Below are 12,500 nucleotides of genomic sequence, written 5' to 3' on the forward strand. Positions count from 1 at the left end.
CCCGTCGCAGGAGTTCGGCATCATCCCTCCACCCTGGGGCCCAGCGCCCCCTCCCCACTCAGTCTCGAAGTCTTTCCGCGCCGCATCAACCACCCGCGGAACCTGCCGAAGCTCTTCACCTCGCCACCAAATAGCCAAAAGCCGCGAGACCGTCCCAAAAATCGCGCGAGATTTCCCGCAGCATGGCGCCCTCGAACGCGCCCGGGACGGCGCGCAGGCCCTCCTCCTCGCGGCGCCGCGCGCGCGCTCCTCAGAAAGCAGGCCTCGACGTCCTTGCTTGCGCAAGCCGTCTTCTTACCTTTGCGAGCTTCACCATGATGGCGGCTTATGCCGACGGAGTGTGTGGCGAACGAGTGGCGCAGACGACCCAGAGGAACCCAAGCGACGTCGATGGCGGCCGCTGGTACAGAAGAACCCGGAGCGCGTACGCTTGGCTGCTAGCTAGAGCTCGAGACTGAGGCGAAAGACTGAGCCTGCCCAGTAATCGCCTCTGGAAAGACGACGACGGCGCCCTCGTGACTCCGTCTCAACCAATCAGAGGTTGCGCCTATCCCCTGGACCAATCGCGATCCTCTACCCAAGAACGGCGCGGGGCGGGGCGAAGGCGGGAGTGGGCGGGCCGAGGCGGGCAGGGGAGGGGGGGAGGGGATTCGTTGGCGGCGCCCTGGGGGCGGGACTCGCTTTGTGCAAGGCCGGCGCTGATTGGGTAGTGGGAGCGCGGTTCCTGAAGTGCCCCTCCGTGATCAGCTCTCGGGGCGCCTGCGCCGTGGGACGGACGTTTTTCGCGCCGCTTGTTCCCGAGCAGCGGGCGTTTGGATAGGGGTGGTCTCGGGTTCCCGATTGTGTCGACGTCCTGTCGATTCGAGAGGCCTTGGATATGTTGCGCGGCTCCGGCCCTCTCTGCACACTGAGCCCCCCCGGCGTCCGTGCAGAGAGTGGTTTGCCCACTCGTTTCCTCGCTGATGAGCAGGAGACCTCCGGAAACTCAGAGACCGCAAGGTTCACAGCGCCCTGGTTGGAGGCCCACCTCAGCCCCGCCCGCCAACGAACCAGGGCCAGAAAATCCCCGTCTGCAGGTGGTTCTCGGGCCACGTGTCCGAAGCTGACTCCTGAGAGCTGTTAATAAAGACAGTCTCGTATGTCTGTGAGCAGTGCACAAATACCACATTTAATGTCAAGTAACCTCACGCACTAGGTCTTTCCCCCGATGAGGAACAGGCCCGGAGAGAAACTTTCTGGTGATCACCAGGTGTCGTAACTGGGGTGGGGAGAGGAACCTGACCAAGCACAGGGCCAACCCTTTGACCACTCACAAGTTCCCTTTTTGTTCATTTGGGACTAAAGCATACATTAAAATGTGACTGCGAATTCAGCACCACCAAATGGTCCAGGAGTTGGTCAAAAGAGCCACAGGAAAAGTTCCCTCAATGGCGGAGGCACAGAAGATTCTTTGCATTGTGTTTCATTGGTGCCAAACTTAACCCAGAGCACTTCCTGCAGTAGAGAGCCTGCCTAGGACATATCCTGGGCATCTGGTACCTTAAATGTTTCTGCAAAACCATGCCTGATACCTTTAGCTATGACGATATTTCCACAACTGAACTGTTCAGAGTCACCTCTGGAGATTCTAATTAAAGAGGTTTGGGTTGGGGACCAGGATTTTGTATTTTAACAAGGGCCCATGGGGTTTCTGGTGAGCAATCAAGTTATTTTGCAATTCTTAGCTAGCATACTCCTGGGACTGAGTATGTAGGAAATCCACAGCTTCTCATGGGGGCTCTGATCAGAGAGGAGGCCAGAGCCAGTCCTGGGGTCAGCACCCTGCTTTCTGACCTGTGGAGATCCCCTGAGGAAATTCATTTTCTGAACTCGGAGATGGGAACCAGGGGACACTTCCTGGGTTATGGGGGACAGAAAGAATGGCATGGGCCAAGGCATGGTGGAATAAGACCCTGGTGTTTTTTTGTTTTTGTTTTGTTTTTAAAGATTTTATTTATTTGACAGCGAGAGCACGAGCAGGAGGAGAGGAGCAAGGGGAGAGGGAGAAGCTGGCTCCCCGCTAAGTAGGGAACCCGATGAGGGACTCGATCCCAGGACCCCTAGATCATGATCTGAGCTGAAAGCAGATGCTTAACTGACCAAGCCACCCAGGTGCCCGAAAACCCTGGTATTTTCAAGCAGTTTGGCACAGAGCAAGATTAGGGCAGTCATAGGAAGAGGCTGGAGAGATGAGCAGCAGGCATGATCAAGTGAAAATGTTCTAGAAATATTGGCATGGCTGGCTCCTTGTTCAGATCTGTTTATAACACCTCCTAAGAGGTTTTCCTTGACCCTCTAATGAAAAGTGCCACCCAGGGCCTCCCTATCACATCACCCTAATTGAGTCATCTACAGGCACATATTACTACCTGGCATTTTTCTTGACTGTTTATTGTGTTTCCTCCCTCCCCACCCATGAGAACATAGATTTTGTTGTCTGCTATATTCCTGGCACCTAAAGCATTGGCAGACACAAGTAGAGGTGAAAATTACTTGTTAAGGGAATGAATGAATGAATGATTTAGGTAAAAGAAGTAGTGGGGAATCCAGTATTGTTTAGTGTTCAAGTCCCTTGCTTTGGAGTCAGTCTGGGATAGAAAAACAGTAATGCTTAATATTTATATAATGTTCCAAGCAGTATTCCAGTTCTTTACATATTGATTCATTTATAAGAAAGTTACCTCTGTTTTACAGAACTAGGGCATAAAAAGGTAAATCAACTTGTCCAGGGTCACATAGCTAGTAAGTAGAGGAACTAGGATCCTACTCTGTCATCCCAGGTTCTTCATCTATAAAATGGGGGATCATATAGTACCAGCCTTTTGGGTCATTATGGGTATTAAGTGAGATGCCTCATGTATTTTTTGAGGGCACGTAATAAGCCCTAAGCCCTCAATTTTTTTTAAAGATTTATTTTTTAGAGAGAGAGCAGGCAAGCGAATGGGGGGAGGGGCGGGAGAGAGAATCCTCAAAGAGACTTCCTGCTGAGTAGGGAGTCCAACCTGGGGATGGATGCCATGACCCTGAGATTATGACCTGAGCCAAAATCAAGAGTTGGATGATCAACCGACTGAGCCACCCAGGCGCCCCAGCCCTCAATTAATTTTTTTTAAAGATTTTATTTGTTTATTTGACAGAGAGAGAGAGACAGCCAGCGAGAGAGGGAACACAAGCAGGGGAGTGGGAGAGGAAGAAGCAGGCTTCCCAGCAGAGCAGGGAGCCCGATGTGGGGCTCGAGCCCAGGACCCTGGGATCTCACACCCGGAGCTGAAGGCAGATGCTTAACAACTGAGCCACCCAGGTGCCCCTCAATTAATTTTTAGCCATTGTAACTATTGACAGACCTGGTGACTTGGATAGAGAGGGAGAAAGGATAATTTAGTTCCATTATCTGTTGAGTGTGTAAGTGGAATGACACAAGCAGGGCTGTAGGTTTTGGGGGGAGCTGATGAGCTCAGCGTTGGACATCTTGAGTGCATGAGGGATACCCATTGCTTCAGGCAGTTGATCCTGCAGAGATGGTCTCATAGCCACAGGCACCGGTTGTATGAGGAACCTGCCCAGAACAGCAGCCAGAATGAGGAGAGGAGGCAGCCCAGGCCTGGTGGGAGACATCTGGAAGTGGAAGGAGGCCCAGAGGCAGAAGCAGAGCCAGAGACGGGAGTTTTATTTTTTATTTATTTTTTAAGATTTTATTTATTTACTTGAGAGAGCACAAGACTGGGGGGAGGGGCAGAGGGAGAAGGATAAGCGGACTCCAAGCTAAGGCAGGGCTCCACACAGGGTTCGATCCCAGGACCCTGAGAACATGAACTGAGCCAAAGTCAGACAATTGACTGAGCCACCCAGGCGCCCCGGAGAGGGTAGTTTTAGAAGCCAAGGAAAGAGAGGGTTTCAAGAAAAAGGGAAGAAAGAACAGTATTCACTGCCACAAGAAGGTCAAATGAGGTGAGGTCGGAGAGGGTCTGCTAGGCTTGGTATTGAGAAATGATGGAGATTTTGGCAAGACTGTTTCATTGTGTGGGGGCAGAAGCCACACTGGCAGTGGATGGAGAGCTGGTGGTGCTAAGTGCAAGGTGCCCTTATAGGAAGCACCCTTGGGAGAGGGAATGTTCCCTCTACTGATGCTGTTCAAGGAGGAAGATGATCTTTGGGATAGCCTGTGGAGAAGCAGCCAGCAGGGAGAGAGTTGGAAGGTCAGAAAGAAAACGAGAGGACAAGATTGAGGAAGGATTCTTGAATAAAGGGGACACCCCTGAGTCCAGACCAATGAGACTGAAGGTAGGAGTAGCTGTGTAGCCGTGTGGTACCGTGTAGCTACCAGTTAGTATGCCAGAATGTGGGCTGGGGGGCGGCAGCAGCAAGGCTGACCTGTTAGTCCGGCTCAGGAAGTGCCTCCTAAGTGCCCAGCCGGTACCTGGTGCATGAAAGGTGCTTAGTAAACATCCACTCATTGAACAGAGTGTGGGCCTCGGAATCACAGTAGCTCCCGTCTGTTGGGAGAATGGGAGGTTGTCTTCTGAAAGGAAAGGGAGGGAGCAGAGAGTTTACTGAGTACAGAGTGGTGGGAGAAAAGAAGGGGACACTCTCTTAAATGCCCAAGGATTGAATTAAAGGCATGCAAAGGTTGGGGCGTCTGGCTGGCTCAGTTGGTGGAGCATGAAACTCCTGATCCCAAGGTTGTGAGTTTGAATCCCATGCTGGGTGTAGAGACTGCTTAAAAACAAAATCTTTTAAAAAAATAAAAGGTATGTAAGGGAATGTAAATGGGTGCGGCTGCTATGGAAAATGATATAGAGGTTTCTCAAAAAATTAAAAAATAGGGGCGCCTAGGTGGCTCAGTCATTAAACGTCTGCCTTCAGCTCAGGTCATGATCCCAGGATCCTGGGATCGAGCCCCACATCAGGCTCCCTGCTCGGCAGGAAGCCTGCTTCTCCCTCTCACACTCCGCTTGCTTGTGTTCCCTCTCTCGCTGTCTCTGTCAAAGAAATAAATTTTAAAAATCTTTAAAAATAAATAAATAAAAATAAAAATAAATAAGAGGTGAGTAAACACCAGATGAAATAAATTGCTTATAGCCAGAACAGGGAAGAGCAGATGATGGCTTTGAACAGAATGAGGCCCTTCAGGGTGGACATCCCTCGCAAGGTCCTAATGCACTAGACCTTGGAGGAGGGGAAAGTGTAGTGTGAGCCTGCCCTGGCATATAACGGGGTGGCAAACAGGAGATATTGCCTCTCCACTCTGTGCCCTTCTGCCTCTGTGTTTTTCCTCTATCACATGGAGACAGGAATTATTTTTCCCTTTGCCAAGGATATCGCTAAGTATTAAGAGTAAAGGAAAGATGGCTCAGATCTGCATCCTCAGGGGTTCTAAATCTGAGATTCTGGAAAGGAAACCATAGGTGACTTACCCGAATGCCCAGAAACTTAAGTATGGCTCCCTCCAGCGTGGTTCTCTTACAGCCAGGATTCCAGTGCTCTCCTCTATCCCTGTAGAGGGATAACCAGGACCGCAGGGTCTGTAACTAGGACGGCAGGGTCTACACAGGGTAGAGTGACAGGAGCATAGGAGTTTTGTTTCCAAGTGCTGCCTTTTCTTTTTTTTTAACATTTTCTAAAAATGACTTATTTGTTGTATTGCAAAGCACACACAGGGTATAAAGTTCAAAAAGTTCAAAAAGGTACACAGTAAATGGTGTCCTTCCTCCCTGTCCCCTGGCCACCGTGTCCCAGGACAGCACCAGCAGCAGTCTCTTGAGTATCCTTCCAGATTCAGCCACTGCTGAATAGACCCGTGTGTATTTCTTACATTGAACACAAATGCTATACACTCACCTGAACGCGCCCTGCTATTTTATTGACTAGATTTATCCCGGAACTCTCCATCAGGGCATGCAGAGCTGCCTCGCTCTTTTAATAGCTACAGAGTGTGCCTCATGCAGAAGGATCCTTTATGTAACTATTTGTCCTTACTTCTGGACGTTTGGGTTTGTTTGCTGTGTGTTGCTTCTACAAACCGCCATCGTAAATAAACTTTTCACATACTTTATTCTGCATATATTCCATTATTCCTGTAGAATGCTTAAATGTACAACAGTGGGGTCAAAGGGTATGGTCTCTCACATTTCCACAGATGCTCTCCCAAGTGTGGCCTTTGGTTGGGGCTTTTGGTGGCAGCTCCAGCCAAGGGTGATCACACCTGCCCTGGCCGGCCCGGGCTATCTGCTGCCCCCAGAGCTCCAGGGCTGAGACAGCAATGCACATTTCGGCAAAGGAGGAAGATGGGGGAGAGGTGTGACGTCACCACATCCACTGGGGTATCGCTCTAATTCTTTTCCTCGAATTTTCATACTGGGAGTCTGACCAGCCTCTGACACCAGCCCACAGCCTCGGGTAGTGCCTTGAACAGCCACCGGCCACCAATTCGCCCTGCTGCCCGGCACAGCCCTGTTCCCAGCCCCCACTACTGACAGTACCTGTCTGCACTAGGGGGTCCACTCTGGGCATTCAGGGAAACCTCTGCACCACCTAGACCCATCGGGCACAGTGGGACTCACAGCCTGAGGGGGTCCCACAGCCCACTGGAGGGAGTCTATGCATCCTCAGAAGGGTAAACTCCAATTCCCAGAGCCAGGCCCCCAGGAACCCGATGCCTCAATTAAGGCTCCAACCAGCAATGAAAAATCACCTCAGATATTTAACACAGAGGGAGTTTAAAGCAGGGAGTTGGTTGACAGAATTGCTGAGAAGCCAAATGGGGCATAAGGCACAGGTAGAAAGCTGCTGCCACCCTCAGACCGGGGTTCCGTGGAGGGCTAGTCCACTGAAAGGCCACAGTGGAGGTCGAGGGACCGGGGACTGCTTCCAGGGCAGCTGCCCAAAGCAGAGGGTCAGCGCTTTGGAAGGAAGGATGCAAGGCAGCAGTGGGCACCCCACTGGCACTGAGAGGAATTCACAGCCTCAACTCCAGAGCACCCAGCTCACCTGTGCCCAAAGGCCTGGGGTGTCTGCTGTGAGGCAGTGAAGATGGGCAGAGCCAACTTCCCTTTACCAACCCAAACCCTGCTTCTGTCTTTTTCTCTTCCGTGGGGCCTTCAGATGCTGTCCAGAACTCTTTCTCCCCCACCAGGCCTTGCTTGGTGTCTAGGCCAGTGTTCCCATGTGTGAAGCAACCTGAGCGTGGAAGCCACCTAGACTTTGTCTTCTCTCAGCCCGGAGCCAGCCCTCAGCTCCCTGCTGCTCCAGTGGCCAGACCTGCCCCCCAGGAGAGAAAACCTGTGTGACAACCACCATGATCCCCACAGGTCTTCCCTGAGCTCTCAGGGGTTGTGGGCTCTCATTCCCACCTCCCCAGCACCGACCTGCCTCTTCTCTCCAGGGGCTCCTCCTGTTCCCCCTCCCCTCCCTGTGGACTGTTACCCTACCTTCTACTTCACAGAGGAAAACAGACCTCCCCAGGGCACTCCCCCAGCCTTATTCACATCCAGCCAAGTCCCTAGCTCCCCTTCAAGGCTCCAGGGAAGCTGGAATCATTTCTAAAACAACACCCTTTCTCCGGAGCCCTCCCTGCCCTCCTGGGGGCCCACGGGAATGACCTCCCTCAGGCACACCTACCATTTCAATATCTCCTTTCTTCTATTACCCTTCACTGGAGCAAGCTTCTGGAATCCATGAGAAAAGACCCTCAGGCCCTACAGGAGGCTCCCGCCCCTTGCTCTGGGGGGACCCCACAGCCCTCTCCCCTTGGTTGCTAGCCCAAAGGACACTTTAGATCTTTTCCGGACCTCTCAGTGGCTTCTTTCCCTTGACCACATCTTCTCCCCTGCCTCCTTCCCCCTCCTTCCATCCTCTCCTGGGATCACCTCCGTGTCCCCATGGCCTCCACTCCCTTCTGTGGATAGCCCTGCCTCTGGCCTCTCTGCTTGGGGCACCTTGTCTGGTGGCAGCTCTGCCATCACAGTTCCACCTCCCAGTGGATGATGGCCACCGGATGGTGCCCAAAGCAGGATCTCTCCAGGAGCAACTTCCTCCTGGGCTCCAGACTCCTTAACCCTTTGGCCTGCCAGACATCTCCCTTTGGTGTCCTATAAATCTTCAAATGTAGAGAGCCACCAACTGAACTCAGCTTCTTCATGCTGAACTGCAGTCTTTCATATCTCAGTAAATGAGACACAGCCAGCAGCCTGCCCAACCTTCCCAGCCAAGAGCCAGACATGTGGCCGACCAGACCCTCTCCCTCGGCTCCAGCAGCTGATGCCTCCCAAGACGTGGCCTTCAGGAGTCTTTGGAATCAGTCCACACTCTTCCCACGGCTTCTCTCTCTCTTCAAACCCTGTCACTTCCTGCCTGGATCAACACCAGTCTTGCCCCGTATCTTGATCTCCCCTCCCCATACAGTAGTCACCTGGGTTTTTTATTCTATTTTTTAAATATATTTTTAAAAGATTTTATTTATTTACTTGTCAGAGAGAGAGACAGGGAGAGAGGGAACACAAGCAGGGGGAGTGGAAGACAGAGAAGCAGGCTTCCCGCTGAGTGGGGAGCCCGATGTGGGGCTCGATCCCAGGTCCCTGGGATCATGATCTGAGCTGAAGGCCAGATGTTTAACGGACTGAGCCACCCAGGCGCCCCATTCATGTATTTTCTTGTATTAATTTTGGTTTTTAAATCTTGCATTATAATATCATGTTGACTACCGAGGTTTGGGCCTTAGATTTTGCACGCAACTGCCTCATTTGCTCTCATCCAACTCACGGTCCTGTGCCCTGCTATGACCGCCAGGATTCAGCCAACTGAACTACTGGCCTTTTCCCAGCAGGCCCCCTGCCAAAGATAACCTTGGCCCCAACCCTGGCCTCCTGGTCAACCCTCAGTACTCAACCATCTCTTCCAGGAGTCCTCCTGTTATTCCTAGACTGGGTTGAGGGCTCTTCTTTGTCCCTAAAACACCAATCACAACACATATGGGTGAGTATGCTTACAAGTCTGTCTCCCTACTCAGCAGTGAGCTTCTTGAGGTTTTGCAGAATTTATCCTAAAAAGATTCACCCTTTTATTGCTGCTCAATAAATACTGATTCCATGAATGATGCCCACATGCCTTAAGAGCCACCGGAGGAACTTCATGACTAGCTATGGAGATCCCCAGAACTCTGACCAGTATTCCAGAGACTGTGAAGATCCCAGATATTCCAGAGAACCAGGCAGCTGCCTCCAGGTCCTATAGTCTAACCCCAGCCCATGGTCACCTTGTCAGACCAAGGGCACCCTTCCCAGCCAGGTACTCTCTCTCCTGAATCTCCACGGTCCCCCACTTGGCCTCAGCCTCTGTCTCCATCCAGTCCTCTGGTTGTCCTCCTGGCTTTAGGGCCCTTCTCTGTCAAAGGATTAAAAGGTAAGGTTGATGGGGTGCCTGGGTGGCTCAGCTGGTTAAGCGTCTGCCTTCAGCTCAGGTCATGATCCCAGGATCCTGGGATCGAGCCCCACGTCAGGCTCTTCTGCTGGGAGCCTGCTTCTTCCTCTCCCACTCCCCCTGCTGTGTTCCCTCTCTCGCTGGCTGTCTCTCTCTGTCAAATAAATAAATAAATATCTTAATAAATAAATAAATAAATAAATAAATAAATAAATAAATAAAATCTTTTAAAAAGAGATAGAGAAAGAGGTTGAAAGTAGATGAGGGTCTAGACCTCAGCTTTGCAGATTCAGAAACCTGAACTTTAAAGAGATAATTTATACCTTACACTTAAAAATAAAAAAGTGTTGGTGAGGATATGGAGAAACTGGAACCCTTGTGCACTGTTGGTGGAAATGTAAAATGATGCAGCTGCTAGAGAAAACAGTGTGATGATTCCTCAAAAAATTAGAATAGAGGGACACCTGGGTGGCTCAGTTGGTTAAGCGTCTGTCTTTGGCTCAGGTCAGGCTCCCAGAGTCCTGGGATCAAGCCCCACGTTGGGCTCCTTGCTCATCGGAGAGCCTGCTTCTCCCTCTTCCTCTGCCTGCTGCTCCCCATTTGTGCAGGTGCGTGCTCTGTCAAATAAATAAAATCTTTTTAAAAAATTAAAATAGAGGGGCGCCTGGGTGGCACAGCGGTTAAGCGTCTGCCTTCGGCTCAGGGCGTGATCCCGGCGTTATGGGATCGAGCCCCACATCAGGCTCCTCCGCTATGAGTCTGCTTCTTCCTCTCCCACTCCCCCTGCTTGTGTTCCGTCTCTAGCTGGCTGTCTCTGTCAAATAAATAAATAAAATCTTTAAAAATAAAATAAAATAAAATAAAATAAAAAAATTAAAATAGAATTACCATATGATCCAGCAATACCACTTCTGGGCATATATCCAAAAGAATTGAAAGCAGGGTCTCAAAGACATTTGCACATTCATGTTCAATAGCCGTGTCTGACTATTATTCACAACAGCCAAAAGGTGCCAAATGTCCATCAACAAGTGAATGGATAGGGGCTCCTGGGTGGCTTAGTCAGTTAAGTGTCTGATGGGTTAAGTGTCTGATTTCGGCTCAGGTCATGATCTCAGGGTCCTGGGATCAAGCCTTGAGTTGGTGGGGGGGCGGGTTCCCCCTTAGCGGGGAGTCTATCTGTCCCTCTCCCTCTGCCCTTCCCCCTGCTCATGCTCTCTCAGTCTCAAATAAATGTTAAAAAAATGTTTTAAGTGAACGGATAAACAAAATATGGTATAAACACACACACACACACACACACACATATACACACAATGGAACGTTATTGAGGAAAAAAGAAAGGAAATTCTAACACACGCTACAACATGATGAGCGTCGGAGACATTATGTTAAGTGAAATAGGAAAGTCACAAAAAGACAAATACTGTATGCTTTCACCTACATGAGTTATCCAGAGTAAACTCACAGAAACAGAAAACAAGACGGCAGCTGCCAGTCGCTGGGGAGGTGGATGGGAATGAAGAGTTATTGTTTAATGAGTATAGAGTTTCAGTTTTGCAGGATGAAAAAGTTCCAGAACTTGGTTGCACAACAGTGTGAATATACGTAACACTACTGAACAGTATACTTCAAGTTTAAGATGGTAAATTCTATTTCATGTTTATTTTACCACCATTTTTAAGAAGATAATTTAATTTTTCAAATAAGAAATACGTTCAAGAAACCAAAAAATATGAAAGGATAGACAGTAAAAAGCGTCTCTTGCACTCCTGTCTCCCATTTCCTGGTTCCTATTCCTCTACCTGCACAGGTAACCGCTTTTTAAAATGGGTCGGCCATAAAGGACGAAAACCATATACTCGTCTCAACAGACGCAGAAAAAGCATTTTACAAAATCCAACACCCTTTTGTGATAAAAACACTCAACAAAGAAATAGAAGGTTAGTTCCTCAATCTGATAAAGGGCAACTACAAAATTTCCACAGCTAACATCACACTCAATGGTGGAAGACTGAAAGCTTTTCCCCTTAAGATAAACAAGACAAGGATATCTACTCTCACCACTTCTATTCAACATTGTATTGGAGGTTCTAACCAGGATAATGGGGGTGGGGAAGGCATCTGGTTTGAAAAGAAAGAAGTAAAACTATCTCCACTTGCAGATGAGATTATCTGATATATAGGAAATTCAACAGGATTCCCCCAAAACTATTAGAGCTAATGAAAAGTTCAGCAAAATTGTAGGATATAAGTGTGCAAAAATCAATTTTATTTCTGTAAAATAGCAATGAATAATCAAAAATGGAATTAACCATTTTTTGAGAGAGAGACCACGTGGGCAGACAGGGTGGAGGGGCAGAGCGAAAGGGAGAGAATCTTAAGCAGGCTCTGTGCTAAGCGAGGATTCCCACACAGGGCTAGATCTCATGACCTAAGCCAAAATCCAGAGTTAGATGCTTAACTGCCTGAGCCACCCAAGCACCCCAATCAAAAATGGAGTTAAGAAAACAATTCTTTTACACTAGCATTGAGAAAAGTAAAACACTTAGGAATAAGTTTAACCAAAGTAGTGTAAGATTGTACACTGAAAACTACAAAGCAACATTAAAAGAAATCCTGGGTTTGTCAATTGGAAGACTTAATTTTATTAAATGGCAGTACTTCTCAAATTAATACACAGATTCAACACGATCCCTATCAAAATTCCAGCTATTAAAACAAAAATTCTAGCCATTTTTGCAGAAATTGACAAGCTGATCCCCAAATTCTTGTGACCATGCAAGACCCAGAAGAGCCGCCACAGTCTGGGAAAAGAACAAAGTTGGAGGACACACTTTCTTACCTCAGAACTGACCCCAAAGCTGTGGTAAAGAAGATTGTGTGGTGCTGGCATCAACAGACAATATAGATCAATGGAACAGATCGGAAAGTCCAGAGATCAACCCATGCATTTATGGTCAAACTGATCTTGACAAAGGTGCCATGACAACTCGGTGGGGAAACACTCTCTTCAACAATGGTGTGGGGACAACCGGACACCACAT

The 12,500-nt window shown here is 49.2% G+C and overlaps 1 protein-coding gene across 1 annotated transcript in view; it reads right to left on the reverse strand.

Moving 5' to 3' along the window:
• NCL (nucleolin) overlaps positions 1–12,500 on the reverse strand; it is a 41,642-nt gene that overhangs the window by 9,309 nt on the left and 19,833 nt on the right. Inside the window, exons 2-3 of the mRNA XM_026491711.4 lie at positions 5,454–5,582; positions 299–1,116 (exon numbers count right to left, since the gene is read on the reverse strand). Of these exons, the coding sequence (XP_026347496.2) occupies positions 299–316 (18 nt within the window). The 5' untranslated portion in view covers positions 317–1,116; positions 5,454–5,582. The remainder of the gene's footprint in view (positions 1–298; positions 1,117–5,453; positions 5,583–12,500) is intronic.

The sequence above is a fragment of the Ursus arctos genome, unplaced genomic scaffold (genome assembly GCF_023065955.2).
Source record: "Ursus arctos isolate Adak ecotype North America unplaced genomic scaffold, UrsArc2.0 scaffold_1, whole genome shotgun sequence".
NCBI lineage: Eukaryota > Metazoa > Chordata > Mammalia > Carnivora > Ursidae > Ursus > Ursus arctos.